General features: G+C 32.9%; 1 protein-coding gene across 1 annotated transcript; it reads left to right on the top strand.

Annotated features, from left to right (window-relative positions):
* Window positions 1-7823: 7823 nt before the first annotated feature.
* On the top strand, window positions 7824-12718 carry LOC108343128 (26S proteasome regulatory subunit 6B homolog). Its single transcript, XM_017581206.2, has 6 exons — window positions 7824-8422; window positions 10489-10719; window positions 11018-11176; window positions 11361-11513; window positions 11684-11767; window positions 12331-12718. The coding sequence occupies exons 1-6, from the start codon at window positions 7922-7924 to the stop codon at window positions 12463-12465; spliced, it is 1263 nt and encodes a 420-aa protein (XP_017436695.1). The 5' UTR covers window positions 7824-7921; the 3' UTR covers window positions 12466-12718.
* Window positions 12719-15680: the final 2962 nt, after the last annotated feature.

Genomic DNA, 15680 nt, shown 5'->3' with positions numbered 1-15680 from the left:
CACCGTCAGTTCACCAAAAACTAGTTAAAGCGCTTAACCTTACAAAAAAAAAAACTTATAAAATTCAATATTTAAACAAAAGTTTCGAGACATTCACACAACCGATACTCTAATACATATACTACAACTTACCAAAAATGTTTGTTTAATATTCAACACATTTTTTAAGTTTGACCAACTGAATTATTAATATTCATGATGTTACTATGGGCTTATAGCTGACCGATCGGATACCGTGACAAACTGGATGGAAAGGACCGAACAGTTGACACACAAGAAGGTATTCACAGTCCCGACAACACTTGAGCATAGTTAAAGCGCAATTAATCCTGCAACGACTACTGTCGAGTGGTTAAGGTTTGCATTGATGATCATTAATATGTAAATTAATTGGTCAAATTCTTATAAACTCTATAAATAGAGGATTAATTTCGAGGTAAACCAACTTTTGATTCATAATTGAATTATCATAGACCTACAAAGAAAGATATTTTGACTTGAGTGTCGAAGTGTATTCTACAGGTCATCCCCATACTGATCGATTACGAAGAGCGCAGAGCAGATGTTCGACGGAGGCAGTAACTTCACACAAGCGTCATCCTCGTCCCATTTCAGCAGAAACACATAAAAAGTGCAACTATTTTCTTTTTCAACAACGCATGAAGAAATTGAGAAAGAATGTTGATGCAAGACACCACATTAGCCCATGATTTAAAATATAACCAAAAAATATATACCCAAGTCAAGAATCTATCTTTAGTTAAGAAACAAAAGCATGCATACGCTTTTTCTCAACTTTTCCATGTTTTTCTTTTTTTATGATCATGAAGATTTGAAGAGAATGGTAGAAGACAATTTATGTTAATCCAATATATTTTGTAGCTAGATTGTATTTTTGAAAATAATTCCAATTACATAATTGGGGATGATTCAAGCTGTGAAATTTTATAGAGGATGAAAAAAGGAAAAAGGTAGTTGGAGAAAGATGAAGTTAACAAAAGAAAATAACGAGATTTTCATTAAATTTTATATTTCTTTCACATCTCATTGTTTGCTAAATTCATACACTTTTGCTTTATACCAACCCAAGATGAAGCCCTACTTCTTAACATTATGCCCTTTACACCATTCATGTTCATACCCATCTATTTATTATTTAAGTCGAAACAGTGCATATGTTACATAAAATAATATCACACGTGTTCTTACATGACCAAATATATCTTACGAAGATGTCCTCTAACTCTTCACATACACTTCATGTTACAACTACACACCTTTAGACTAGGATGTTCAAGATACTCGTCTCCTTAGAGTTAAAAGGTGGGTGTGCCTACAAAAGATACTTTTATACTTAAGTCAGTCAAATGCATCATACAGTAGTAAATGTTGTAATCAATAAGCATAATTAATTTACCTCGTGTACTATGTTATTTATACCATATTTATAGGTCTTTATCTGGATGAGCTTGAGTCATGTGACCTAATCACCTTGACTAACTTTGTCTAATACACTTTAGCCTTCATTTAAACTTAATCATATTTTAATAACATTGATGGCTTGACCAATATGGTCTCCTGTTGGCTTAATATACTAGGTTGAGTACATCTCTCTCAAGTGGTCGAGATGTACTCAAACATGTATAATACACTAGGCCGTTAGGCTTAACATGTCATATGTTCAAGTCTCTATACTCCTCCATGATGTTGCTCTTGATTTGGTCAACATGTGTTAAAAAAATTGAATTTCTTTGATTGTTTGATCTTATAGGTGTAGTAGCCTCCCAAACTTGAGAAGAATATTTGTTAGACTTGTAGAGATTAATGTGATAGTTAGATCTAAAAAGATTTAATAATTGTGATTGAAGACGTGTGAAATGAAGAGTCGCAAAGACTTGACTATAAATAGGAGGCATATTTGTCTCATTTGAGTACCTTACTCTAACATTCTTTTTTCTGTTGCCGATAACTTTTCAAGCATTTTAGTATTCTAGTGACGATTTGTGTTAGATCATTAGATTATTAGATATCTTATACAGATACCTTATTTTTATCTTTTATCATTAGTTAATTTGATAGTATTCCTTATTTGTATTTTGCAATTAACCCATATTTCGTCTATTATAAATATAGTACCCTATGTGTACACTAGTGCAGAAAGGGCATTTAACGTCTGTTATTTTGGCCTTTTAACGTCAGCTCCAGAACCGACGTTTTTGTGGGTGACGTTAATCAAATGTCGGATTGAAACAGGTCCAATTTCTTTATAGACGTCGGTTACTGCATCACCCCGACGTCTTTAGGGGCTCCATAGACGTCGGTTAATGCAATGTCCGACGTCTAAGGGGATCCATAGACGTCGGACAATACAATGTCCGACGTCTATGGAGCCCCTTAGACGTCGGACATTGCATTAACGGACGTATACTGCAGCTCGTGTCTTTGAGTAGCGTAGTAGCACCTTCTTTCTTTGCTAGTTTCGTCATAGAAAAAGTTGCGTCTTTTGGATCTCTTATGGCATTTCAACCGAAAACCGAATCTGGGTCCTTGCCTAATTTCATTAAAACCGCCAATGAAAATGAACGGTGACAATAGAACTAGGCAAGGACTGAAGTTTGATTTTGGGTTGAAATGCTATAAGACATCCAAAAGACGCAAGCTTTTCTTACGAGGAAACTAGCAAAGAGAGAATGCGGTACAACGCTACCCAAAGACACGAGAAAAACTGCACCAAAACACAACAAAAACTCATTTTAATCGGTTCAAGTGAAAGATAATCAAGCAAAGACTAATATAATCGGAATAAAAGTACGTTTAAACGGTTCAAAAGAGACAAAAACGCACCTAGAAAAGCAATGCCGCAGAGAGAAAATGCAAGAAGGAAGACGATGAAGTGGTGCTCGTAACAACGGGTTTGATGTATGATTTAACAGCAAACTAGACGTCGGCCCCCTAGTTGAACCGACGTCTATTCTGGCCTAGACGTCGGGGCCCTCACTAATGTGACGTCCAAAACAACTTTTCATCAGGCCATTTAGACGTTGGATGGCGTGATCCGGCGTCTCACGATGAAAAAAAATAACTTTTCATCTACCTGTCAGACATATACACTTCCGTTGGGAGGGGCATCGCTCGAATATAGATGTCGGGGTGGCGGGATCAAACGTCTCTAAGGCTGAAAAAAATGACTTTTCACCTACCTGTCACGCATATAGACGTCTGTTAACGGTGGCCGGACGTCTATAATATTATAGACGTCGGGCCCCCCGTTAACAAACGTCTATATGCCCACTTATTTACGAAAATGCCACCGGTCAATAATTTACGTTGGTTATTTTGTGGTTCGACGTCTACGGGGTGACGTTAAAGCCCAATTCTGCACTAGTGGTATATTCAACATAATGAGAAGTTAATTCCATATGTAAGTTTTTACTATATTGAACATGGTATACAGAGCCTAAGGTTCTTTGAAAAAAAATCATTACCCCTCCCATTGCAACCGCCACTACCATTAGAGTTGTTGCCTTCGCCGTCCATTACTGTCACCATCGTTGGAACATCAATTTCGATTGATATCCACATGGTTTTGCTCGTTTCATCCAGACAACCACCACGCCGTCAAGATCACTATCGTCAGAGTCCATACATGTTTTCACGTGTTGATCACAATTGGTTGTAGTTTTCCTTTCCAACTGCATGAGGTGATGTGTGCGTCGTCGTCTCCAACACAAACCACCTTCATTGGACTCAGTGCAACCTTTTCTCTCTGGATCTGGCCTTGTTGCGTCGATTGAGCCTCTTTTGACTTTTAGGTTTTTTCTCTCTTATGTTTGTTCATGACTTCTTCCCGTGCTATCTCTTCTAACCTCTCTTTTGTCACTAATACATTTCACTTATCCATAACTATGTTAATGTTCATTTATCTATTGATAAGTTAGATGACACTAATTATGCGACTTGGACATCACACGTTAAACTTGGGGTTAAAATTCACGGGTATGATGATCATATTACTCAAAATGTGATGATTATTAATTTCTTTGCCAATATCTGGTGGTTGAAAATTGATGTTGAGTTATGCATTGTTTTCAAGGGTACTTTTCTCTCTTCTTTAAAACAAAATTTTCGCTCCTACGAAATATGTTTTGAAATTTGGGAACACGCTAAATTATTATTTACCAATGATACTCAACGTATTTATGGTTTTTGGTATGATCTTTTTAATGTTGCTCCTCGACATCAAGACCCTATGGTTCATGAAAAATAACATAAATTGTACCCATAAATTAAATGAGTTATTGCCTCTTGTCTTTACTTTCTCCGAGAAATAGAGCAATGATCAAAGTTCTTCATGATATTGGCATTACACATCCTTACTAATAAATATTCTCATATTTGTTATCAGATTTTGGGTTCACCCGTTGTACCCACTTTGACTTTTACTTATTCTATTATTTTGTGTGTACCTAGTAAACTCATTAATGATATACCTTTTATTTTTGTTGATGTTTCCTATGCGTTAGCATCTCAACGTGATGATCATCACTCTCGCAAGCCGAGAAAAAGACGTCACAAGTGTGACCATTGCGGTAGGCTAGGCCACAAGATTGAAAGAGGTTATGCATTATATGGTCTTCCTCCTAGATTTGTGTTGTTACTCAAATTGCTCCTCCCTCACAATCACCTACTAGGGATCCTCCTTCATTTGATATTACCAACGACTTTGTTATATTTAGTAAATTTTTTGAATGGTATAAGGATAAACAACCTTCTACTTCCATTACATCTATAGCATGCACAAGTACATCTTTTGTTGGTTCGACTCCATCTTCTTCTTTTGATACTTGGGTTCTTGACTCAAGAACAACAAATCATCACATTATTGGTAACAAATATTTATTTTCCTCTTTATCCTTTCTGGATCCTTTACCTTTTGTACAATGACAGATGAATTTAAATTTTTTTTCTCATGGTATAGAAAACACTAACATTTTTCCTTTTTTTATCCGCTAATAATGTTCTTTATGTCTCGAGGTCTTGTTTTAACTTATTATTCATTAGTCGTCTAACTCATTCTCATGATTGTGTTATTTCTTTTAATAAATATTGTTTGATTACAAAATCGGAGTTCGAGACAAGTGATTGACACCATATGTGAATCACATGGTTTTTATCGTCTCCGTTCTTCTACACAATCTGATCATCTTTTGAGTTGCATAAACAAATTTTGAAATTCAATTACTATCTTAACAAACTTTGAAACCTGTTGAGTTTTTTAATCAAACTTTAAAACCGATTAAGTTCCTTAACTTGATTTTAAAAACTGTTGCATTTCAAAATTTAATGAGTTTCTAAACTAAATTTTGATATCTTAAGTGGGAAGTGCGACATTAGGTTTAGGTTAATAAAAAGTGGATGAAGTAATTGTATGAGAGAAAGAAAAAAAAGTTTACCCTTGTCAAAATGATAGTTTAGACATTAAGAGAATATTTATAGGTGTAGGGAAAAACCTTATAAGTGTAGGGAGAAGTCCCAACGAACTATTGTATCTTCTTTTTTCTTTTTAGTCCAATCCTATTGGGTGTTGTTCCCTCCACCACCACCCCTTCCTCCCTCTACCACCTCATTCATGTTTTACCCTCTTTTTATTTTTCCATTCCTATTTTACCCTTAGTAAAATTTTAGGGTTAATATTTTTTAACCTCTACCCACTCCAATCCTCTACATGTATGCAGCGGCAACTCTTCTTCCTCTTTATCGTTCGTCCCCTCATTGTTTCATTGTGCTCTTCTTCCTCTTTTTCACGTTCCACTTCTTCCTCTCATTCTTTAATTGTGATAGAATTGTGGTCTCAGAGTGTGATGGACTTTCATTAGCTGGTGTGCTTAGTGAGAGATTGCAAGTGGTGGTGAAAGCAATTGATCAGCCGTGTCAAGATCGGTGTGTGATGGTGCTTGAAGGATTCGTCGTGAAGGTGCATAATAAACCCTAAAAAAATAAACGTATAATCTTTAAACAGATGTGAGCATCCCTCAACGGATGTCAACATCCGTTTAAGGGAAAACGGATGTCGATATCCATTTTTCCTTAAACGGATGTTGACATCCGTTGATGGATGCTCACATCCGTTTAAAGTTACATGTTTATTTTCCAGTTTATTTTTTATATTAATTTTGGAGATATTTTAATAATGTAATTGATATGTTTTGATGTATTATTTTTGAATATATTTTTGATGTATTTTAATAATGTATTTTTGAAGATCTTTATTGTTATTAGTTTATATTTATATTTTTTTGTATTTTGCAGTTATATATAATTAGTTTTTTGTTTTAATGTTTTTGTATAATATATATTTTTTATATATGGTTTTTGTATTTTTTAATAATTTTATAATTATATAAAAAATTATTTATTAGTTTAATTATATGAAGTATATACTTTTATTATATTAATATTTTTGTAATTAGAACAAGATGTAGTGGAATTAGGGGTGAGAATATGAAAATAGAGAGGAGACTTAAGAGGTGAGACTAAATGAAAAGTAAAAATGGATAAAAAGATAGGGTTTAAATTTAAAATAAGAGGGTTACTCCCTACACCACCCCACTTTGCTCCCTCCACCACCACATTTTTTTAAAATTCCAAAACTATCCTTTATATTTTAAAATATCTTACACCTCACCTCTTTTCTTCAACGGATGTCAACATCCGTTGAAGAAAAAATGCTTCCACGAACATGCCACATCCGTTAACCGATGTGGCGACATCCGTTGCCGTTTTTGTTTTTTAGCTTTTAGTTTTTTTATTTTTTTTTGTTTTAAATTAATATATAAATATTATTTAATTATTTTAAAATTATTACTTAATTATTTATAAATTAATTTTATTTTATTTAATAAAATAATAATTATTAATTTTAATTTATGTATTATTATTTAAATAATAATGAAAAAATTTATTATAAATATATTAAAACGGATGTGGCCGTTGCATTTTTGTTTTTTAGTTTAGCTTTTTTATCTTTTTTGTTTTAAATTAATATATAAATATAATTTAATTATTTTAAAATTATTACTTAATTATTTATAAATTAATTTTATTTTATTTAATAAAATAATTATTATTAATTTTAATTTATGTATTATTATTTAAATAATAATTAAATTTTTTTTATAAATATATGAAAACGGATGTGCCACATCCGTTGCCTTTTTTGTTTTTTAGTTTTTAGTTTTTTAATTTTTTATATTTTAAATTAATATATAAATATTATTTAATTTTTTACAAATTATTATTTAATTATTTATAAATTAATTTTATTTTATTTAATAAAATAATTATTATTATTTTAATTTATATATTATTATTTAAATAATAAATAAAAAACTTTTTAAAAATCTATTAAACGGATGTGACACATCCGTCGTTGAAGTTTTTTTCTTTTAAATAAAAATAATAAACTAAAATATAAAATATGTAAATGGATGTTACGGATGTCAACATCCGTTGAAGGTGAAACAGATGTTGACATCCGTTTTATAGAAGGACAAATAAAGTATGAGGAGGTGCAGGGAGTGGTTGGTGGTGGTGGAGGGAGCAACTCTCTTAAAATAAATAAATAGAGTTAAAAGTAAAAAAAATTATTTTTGCAATTAATTTTTTTTTTAAAAGGTCGAGGAGGTCGACGGAGCAACACCGAATCCTATTTCGTTCGCTAGGTAATAATGAGGCCCAAGTCCAATTGAAGAATTTCTTTTCCTCGGTGACACGCCAAGAAGGCCATTTTAGTCGTTACACTTTTTTATTAAAACCCAAAAAGGAAAAACTCCAATAAGTAGAACACATTTCACTTCGTTCCATCCCATTCGATTCGGTTCCCATTTTCCACTACAAACCCTATTCCCCCAAATTCTCATCTATGGGTTCCTCAGCTATGGTATTGGACCCAAAACCCTCGTCGGAGCCACCACCATCGTTCCCGGCGACAAAATCTGACTACCTCCAGGGCGGCTTTGGTGGCGGCGAAACAGACGAGGACGACCTCTACAGCCGCCTCAAGTCTCTCCAGCGCCAGCTCGAGTTCATCGATATTCAGGAGGAGTACGTAAAGGACGAGCAGAAGAATCTGAAGCGCGAGTTGCTGCGGGCGCAGGAGGAGGTGAAGCGGATCCAGTCGGTGCCGCTAGTGATTGGCCAGTTCATGGAGATGGTGGACCAGAACAACGGCATCGTCGGATCAACCACCGGATCCAACTACTACGTACGGATCCTCAGCACGATCAACCGCGAGCTTCTCAAACCCTCTGCCTCCGTTGCGCTCCACCGCCACTCCAACGCACTCGTCGACGTCCTTCCGCCGGAGGCTGATTCCAGTATTTCGCTCCTCAGTCAATCTGAGAAGCCCGACGTCACTTATAATGTCAGTTTCATTACGTTTTTGTCGTTTTCACTTGCCAAGTTTCGGTGAATGATGATACCTAGTTTTTTTGGCTAGTGCTCGAGTGGTTTCCTTTTCTTTCGATTATCCTTTGCGATTTGATTACGGTTTTCTAGGCTACGTTGCTCCTTAATGCTGAATTGGGTTCTTGTTTTATTTTCGGTTGCCTCTTGATTAGGGTTTGTTTTTTCTAATGCGAGTTTGGGTTGATTGGAAATATTTAATTGGTTTTTAAGTTAGGGATTGGTTGAGCTTTCTTTCAGCCAAAGGAAAACTCAGGTTTTGTATATGGGGTTTCTTGATATGGTGATCATTTTCTTGATAGTGGGAAACTGCAGACAATCTTGTTAGTTTCTTGAAATTATGGGACTTGATATTGCGGTTTGTTTTTCATTAGTGGGAAATTGGGGGTAGTTTCGATAGTTTCTTGATAAAGTGGGACTTGATAATATGATTAGTTTCTATAGTGGAAAATTGCTGGTAGTTTTGATAGTTTATAGATATTGTGGATAGCTTTTATGGTTTCTTGATATTGTGGGAAATTGTGAACAAATGTGGCTTATGAGGTAACTGTTGCAGTAGCAGCAGACACCCTCAGTAACTTGATATCGTGAACGAAATTGTAGTTTTAAAGCCTTGAAGATAATTTTGTCCTATGGCTTTTATGTTTTTTGAGGAGGTTAATTTCTGTATGGAGTAAAAGTTGGTGGTGGTGTTCTGGATTGGATGTGATTTAAAATGGAATGGCTGGAGCATGTGGGGTTTGAGTTACCACTGTTACTACTATTAAACAGCTAGAAAGCTACTTAGCCTCTTCAAGGGTGTTGAACAATGTTTTAAATAGAAGCCTTTTAAAAAATGAAAGTCTTGAGTTTTTAAATGAAATAAAATGTTTTTTAGTCATTGCCATTTAAGATTAGAAGAATGTTCTTAAATCTACAGCGTGAATTGCATGTGATTTAAAATGGAATGGCTGAAGCATATAGGGTTTAGTTATTGCTATTACTATTCTCCATGAAGCACGGACACAGCACAACTCTTCAAAGGGGTGGCCCTGTATTCAACATTCACACGCATCAGACACTTGTTAAAATGTGAAATTTAAAAAATGATTTTTGCGACTCCAGCACAACTCTCTCATAGCGTTAATTAGGCCATACACAATGACTTTTTGTTATTGTGTAAGTTTCTCTTGTAATTATAGAAATAAGGAGGAGATCCTATGTAATCAGGTATCTAGACTAGATTATGTACGTATTACTTTTGCTATGAACGTTTTTATTAATTGTCGTTTCATGAATTCATTCATTGTGGAATTTTTAAAGTTGTTAATTTGTCTTTAGATGAACCTTAGCTAGAGGTGTCTTTTTCAGCGATCATGATGAAGAAGGGGTGAAATGTTGTAAATGAAATAGATTCTCTTTTTTCTTTCTGGATTTTAGATGGATGGATTATATCCATTCTTGTATCCGGCAACAATATGTTTATATTGTTATATTTGGTTAACTTTTTTATAAATGATTTTGAATATATAAACCAATTTGTATGTATGTATCCATATCAATTTGCCATACAATTTGGAGATTAAGTGTTGCAGTGCTGGTGTCTAGGCTTCATAGCTTCTGTGTCTTGTGGTATAAATCTAAGACATGATAACTAGGTAATGGACTTTGCTTTGATTTCTGGGTGAGGGTTGCTCTATCATTAAACATCTAGAAAGCGACTTGGCCTCTTCGAGGATGTTGGAGAATGTTTTAACTGGAAGCCTTTTAGAGGAATTGAAGTGTCTTGGTTTAGTCATTGCAATTTAAGATTTTTATTTTTTCCTAACTTCAAGACTTAATTAATGAAACCCATAAATACACTTGGGGTGGTTTCTTAACTATGAAGCTTTGATTCTAGAAATGTGATGTTATATTTTAAGCATATGGATGTTATGTTAAGCATATTAATGATTAGACGTTTATTAAATTATGTGCTGTATTTTTTTGAGGTCCCAAGATGTTTATATTGACACTGAAAATTTTGTGCCATCATTCTGTTTTTAGGACATTGGAGGATGTGATATCCAGAAACAGGAAATCCGTGAGGCTGTGGAGCTACCCCTTACACATCATGAACTATACAAGCAAATTGGTATTGACCCTCCTCGTGGTGTATTGCTGTATGGACCCCCTGGCACTGGCAAAACAATGCTTGCCAAGGCTGTTGCTAATCACACCACTGCTGCCTTCATCAGGGTTGTGGGATCTGAATTCGTGCAGAAGTATCTTGGTGAGGTATGTTTTTTAAGTCATCAGCATTTGGATGTTATGTTGACAGTGTTGTAGCTTTCCTACCTTAGTTTCTTTTGGGAAATCTGGTTTTCCAATTTGTAACTACTCATGCTATTCAGTTATGCTTCAAATATGGGGATTATATTTTTCATTGGGATTTCAATGGTATTTTGATTCTGGACAACGTTTTTAATTGATGTTGTTCCTCAAATTTCCTGAGTTTGAAGTTCATGGATTGTATATGTTTTAATCAATGGCTTGCTGTAATTTCTTCGAATCTTCCCTTATATTTATGTTTCAGGGTCCAAGAATGGTTCGTGATGTATTTCGTCTTGCAAAAGAGAATGCCCCTGCAATTATATTTATTGATGAGGTTGATGCAATAGCCACTGCTAGATTTGATGCCCAAACTGGAGCTGACAGAGAAGTACAGCGTATCCTTATGGAACTTTTAAATCAGGTATCTATGAAATAATATTTCTATTAGGTGCTTTGAGTATGTTGTGTTCTATGCTTAGTAGGATCTCAGGACCTGTGGTGAATTAGTTTTTGTTTATCTCTTGACCTGTGGCTATTTGGCTTGATTACATTCTGTGAGTTCAGATTTTCACTGAAGGTGGTGCTTACCCCTGTCTTTTCTTCAGATGGATGGTTTTGATCAAACAGTTAATGTTAAAGTCATAATGGCAACTAATAGAGCAGACACTTTGGACCCTGCTCTTCTGCGTCCTGGAAGACTTGATCGTAAAATTGAGTTTCCTTTGCCTGATCGACGGCAGAAGAGGCTTGTATTTCAGGCAAGTCTTTTCGGTTATTTTATATACTTTTCTTTCATAATGTGATGGAATTCATGCTTATTGGACGTTTTATATTATGAGTGGGAAATTTCATTGTCTTGCAGTATCTTGAAAATGTTAATTTGTTTATTTTCAGCCAATTGCTAACTATTATTTAATGGTCTGGTCAGGTTTGCACAGCCAAGATGAACTTGAGTGACGAGGTAGACCTGGAGGATTATGTTTCCCGTCCTGACAAAATCAGTGCAGCTGAGGTTTGTTTATACTGTCCTATAATTTTTGTGCCAATATTTATGTCGGAATGCTTGTTATTAGTTTTATGATCATTTCTCTGACTATTGAGCTTTTAAAGTTTATTGTTTCTCTGACTATTTGTGCCAATAACATCTTGATTGGAAGGCTTGAAGCAAATATTGAGAAACATAAAGGTTTTGGTTGGCGGCTTCTTTTAGAACCATACCAAATAACTAACTTCCTTAAAATCTGGTTCCATCTAACTGAAAACTTATGTTCATTATTAAAATATCATATCACGTCTCTTTATTTAATGTTTATTTACATTAATTGACTAGCACAATGACATTATTCCATGGGTAAATAGTGGACCAGAGTTGAAGATAGTAACTAGTCCTCAATTTTCGAAATAAAGTGTGTAAGAAAGGAGAACTACGAGAGGACAATTGTTATTACTGTGAGAAAGATAATGTTTTTGGAGGACCTGTTCTTCAAGCTTATAAACTATTTTATTGAAGAATAAAATTCCATGTTTGGATTAGAGTTTACAAACTTATTATTTGATGATTGTTGGTGTCTGCAGATAGCAGCTATTTGTCAAGAAGCTGGAATGCATGCTGTTCGTAAGAATAGATATGTCATATTGCCAAAGGACTTTGAGAAGGGTTATAGGACAAACGTGAAGAAGCCCGATACCGACTTCGAATTTTACAAGTGATGTTGTAGCTTTTAGATTGGTGTGTGCTCGAAAAGTTCATATACAGGGTACATTTCTAGAGGAAATCACGAGGTCATATATTCGCGAGAAAGGACGCATTGTTTCTGTTTCTTGTCGACCTTTTATTTTATTATGAAATTTAGATGATTTATTTTACTGAATATATTAATTTGTCAGCCTAATATTCATTACGCACTGCATGTCTCTGATTATTAAGCAACCTTATGAAGCAATGAAGCTCACTTTTCCTGGATGTTTTGAATGATTGGCTTATAGTAGATGGTTCTGATTGAAAGCCCTCAAAATATGTTCTCGAGTAGCACGTCTGAATCTATACTAATACTTATCAAAACATTGATCAATTATTCAAAATAATCTAACATTGGATGTGAAAGCGAGATATGAGATGCATTGATTTTAGTGATGCAATCATATATAAATAGTATTCAGACTTGTTTAATTTCTTGCTCAGATAGAAAGTAAAAAGGTCTCCAGAATTTTCTTCACTGGATTAAAATGCGTTGTTTCACTCGTAATCCCTCTGGTCACTTGTTTGTGCCCTGCTGCAGCGGCTATTTGTCAAGCAGGAATCGGTGCTACTGGTAAAAACGAAAAGGACTTCAAATTTGAATGAGTCTCCTCCAAACACATGAAAAGAAGTTATTGGGATACTACATAAAATTACAAAAAATATATATCAAAACTGAAAATTTTGAAGAGTATACTAGGGTAGAGTGGGAGTGAGCTGGGTCACGTGAACTTTCTTGGACTAAATTAATTGGGCACAAACATCAATATGTTGTGGTCGAAAATTGGTGGTGTATTTAAAGTGTTTGGTCCCCAACAACAGAGAAAGAAACAAAGAACAGACCATGAAAGAAGCATTTATTGTATTTGAGTGGACTCAATTCCTTAAAGTTTCCAATATAACTAGGCTGCAGGAAGCATAGCAGATTCCTTTCCTAATTTTATTAGTTTCCTCTCCATTAAATCATTATCAACCTTTTACTTGCTAGTTTTGAAATCCTTTCACTTGATAATCCTCAGACATAATCCTTAGTCATTATTGTTGCATTGCATCTACTTTTTTACTTACTAGTTGAATACAGCTTCACACACTTAATGGATGGGATAATTTTTTCTGAAACATTTGCTTGCAGATCAAGGGATTACAATAAAGTCTCACAAACATACCCTCTACAGTAATTACTATAACCCCAAGATAAAAGTGTGGTCAATAAAATACAATAGAGTCCTCTTCTAACTTATTATTATTATTCATTTGTAATTGAAATGATTTGTGATACATGGGCAAAAAATCATAAGGGAATGAAAAATGGATTGTAAATTATAAGATTCTTTGTGGTTTATGGACAACAAAAACTTGCTGCTACGATAATGATTTATAATGTGTGAAGAGTTGGAAGACAACAAAAACTTGTTGCTTCTTGTAATCACCACTTGTCTATTCCTTTGTTCTCCATGCCACTACTCTTTTACATCATAGTTTGTGCACTCATATATATAACATTACTTTAATAATCATCTTGAAGCATCACTACTAATACTTCATTCTAGCTTACTTTAAAATACACTAAAACTTAAGATTAAAAAACATTATATTTTTACTAGGTATGGAAAGAAAGTCTGTTTTAGCTTACTAATATATTATAAATAACTATCTTAATAATTCACAGCTTATACTTTTCATTGGTTATTTAATGAAGAATTTGATATCACAGGATATTTAAGTGCATAGAAATTTAAATTTAATGTGAATGTAACCTATTATTAACATCAAGATCATTTGTACCCGCATGCTAGTGTTTATGCCATATATATATTCAAAGTTATCATGATGATATCTAATGCCATTACGCACCATTCAAATTCAAGATGGTGATGATGATAATAGATACATGGATGTGACCAAGATGCATTTTCTTATTATATCTAAATATAATATAAAATTATAATTTTGTATTAGTTTTTTTAAAATTAGATTAAAATAACTTATTGATTCTACACATAATCAAACTAAAGGTCAAAATGAACATTTATTCCAAAAATTAACATCTAAAATAAACTTTCAAGTTGATGATTAGTTCATATCTCAATTTCATACTCTCAAAATGGTAATTTTTGGTTTTTAACTATCACACATGTTAAAGTCCTTTTCTTATGTGGTATTTAATGAATTATTTATTTTAAAAAACATATTTTAAAATTAATTCAATTTTACATAAAAAAGATAAGATTTACATTTATTTATTTCTAATCTCTAACATATAGACATAAACATTTTGATAGTGTATTTAAATATTTATAAGTGATTTGTTAGACAAATTTACATATAAATTGGTACCAACCTTATCTTATAAAGTTTTATAAATTTATATTACATTAAAATCTACTTTCTTAGATTTTGTATTTTGATTATTTTATTTATTTTATTTATATCATATAGTTTTAATATATAAATTGAAATTGTACATATAAAAAGTAACATTTTTCCAAAAGCTTAATAATGAAAAAAGTGAATGAAGATAGACACAGATACTATCTTTTTCTAGGTTAGACTAGCATTTAGTCTTTAAACCATTATTAGAAGATGATTTTTTTTTTCATTTCCTTATTATATTTCATGAAGAGCTATACCATACCTTTATCGTTCAATTATAAGTTTTTACTTTGATAAAAATGTCATAACACCAAGAAGTACATTGAAAAGAGTACAACTTTTATTAGTTACATTTTAGATGAATTGTGCTAATAATTTTTTTATAGCATAAAACTTGAAGTATTTACTTCAACATTTTTATTTTATATTTTAAATCAACATTTTCTTTATTTTGATCCTTATATTATAAGATAAAATTAAACCATTTTAATAAAAAGTATTATGAAAATATTTTTTTCTTGTATATTATGCCTATGCTTATATGCAAGAAATACCAATTTTATTTATTTATTTCAAATGTACTTATTTTGATAATGTTTGAGTAACAAATATCTAAATAGATAAACTAAAACAAACAATTTTAAATCATAAAATAAAAAAATATTAATTTTTAATTTTGGAGAATCAAGCATAAACACATTTAGGTCTAGTTATTCCTAAAGTAATTTTCAAGCATGTATCGTTACCTATTAAAATAGCAAGGATTTTATGATAACACTTTGTACTATAAATTGGATAATAATTATATACCCTT

The sequence above is a fragment of the Vigna angularis genome, chromosome 6, assembly GCF_016808095.1.
Source record: "Vigna angularis cultivar LongXiaoDou No.4 chromosome 6, ASM1680809v1, whole genome shotgun sequence".
Classification (NCBI taxonomy): domain Eukaryota; kingdom Viridiplantae; phylum Streptophyta; class Magnoliopsida; order Fabales; family Fabaceae; genus Vigna; species Vigna angularis.
The sequence above is the reverse complement of the archived record's forward strand: the minus strand, read 5'-3'. Positions and strand labels throughout refer to the sequence as shown.

Excerpts from the sequence above, each read along its gene's own strand:
- LOC108343128 (XM_017581206.2), top strand. The coding sequence starts at position 7,922 with ATGGGTTCCTCAGCTATGGTATTGGACCCAAAACCCTCGTCGGAGCCA. Across the intron at positions 11,514-11,683 it reads AGAAGAGGCTTGTATTTCAG|GTTTGCACAGCCAAGATGAA; the intron begins GCAAGTCTTTTC and ends TGGTCTGGTCAG. Across the intron at positions 11,768-12,330 it reads ACAAAATCAGTGCAGCTGAG|ATAGCAGCTATTTGTCAAGA; the intron begins GTTTGTTTATAC and ends TGGTGTCTGCAG.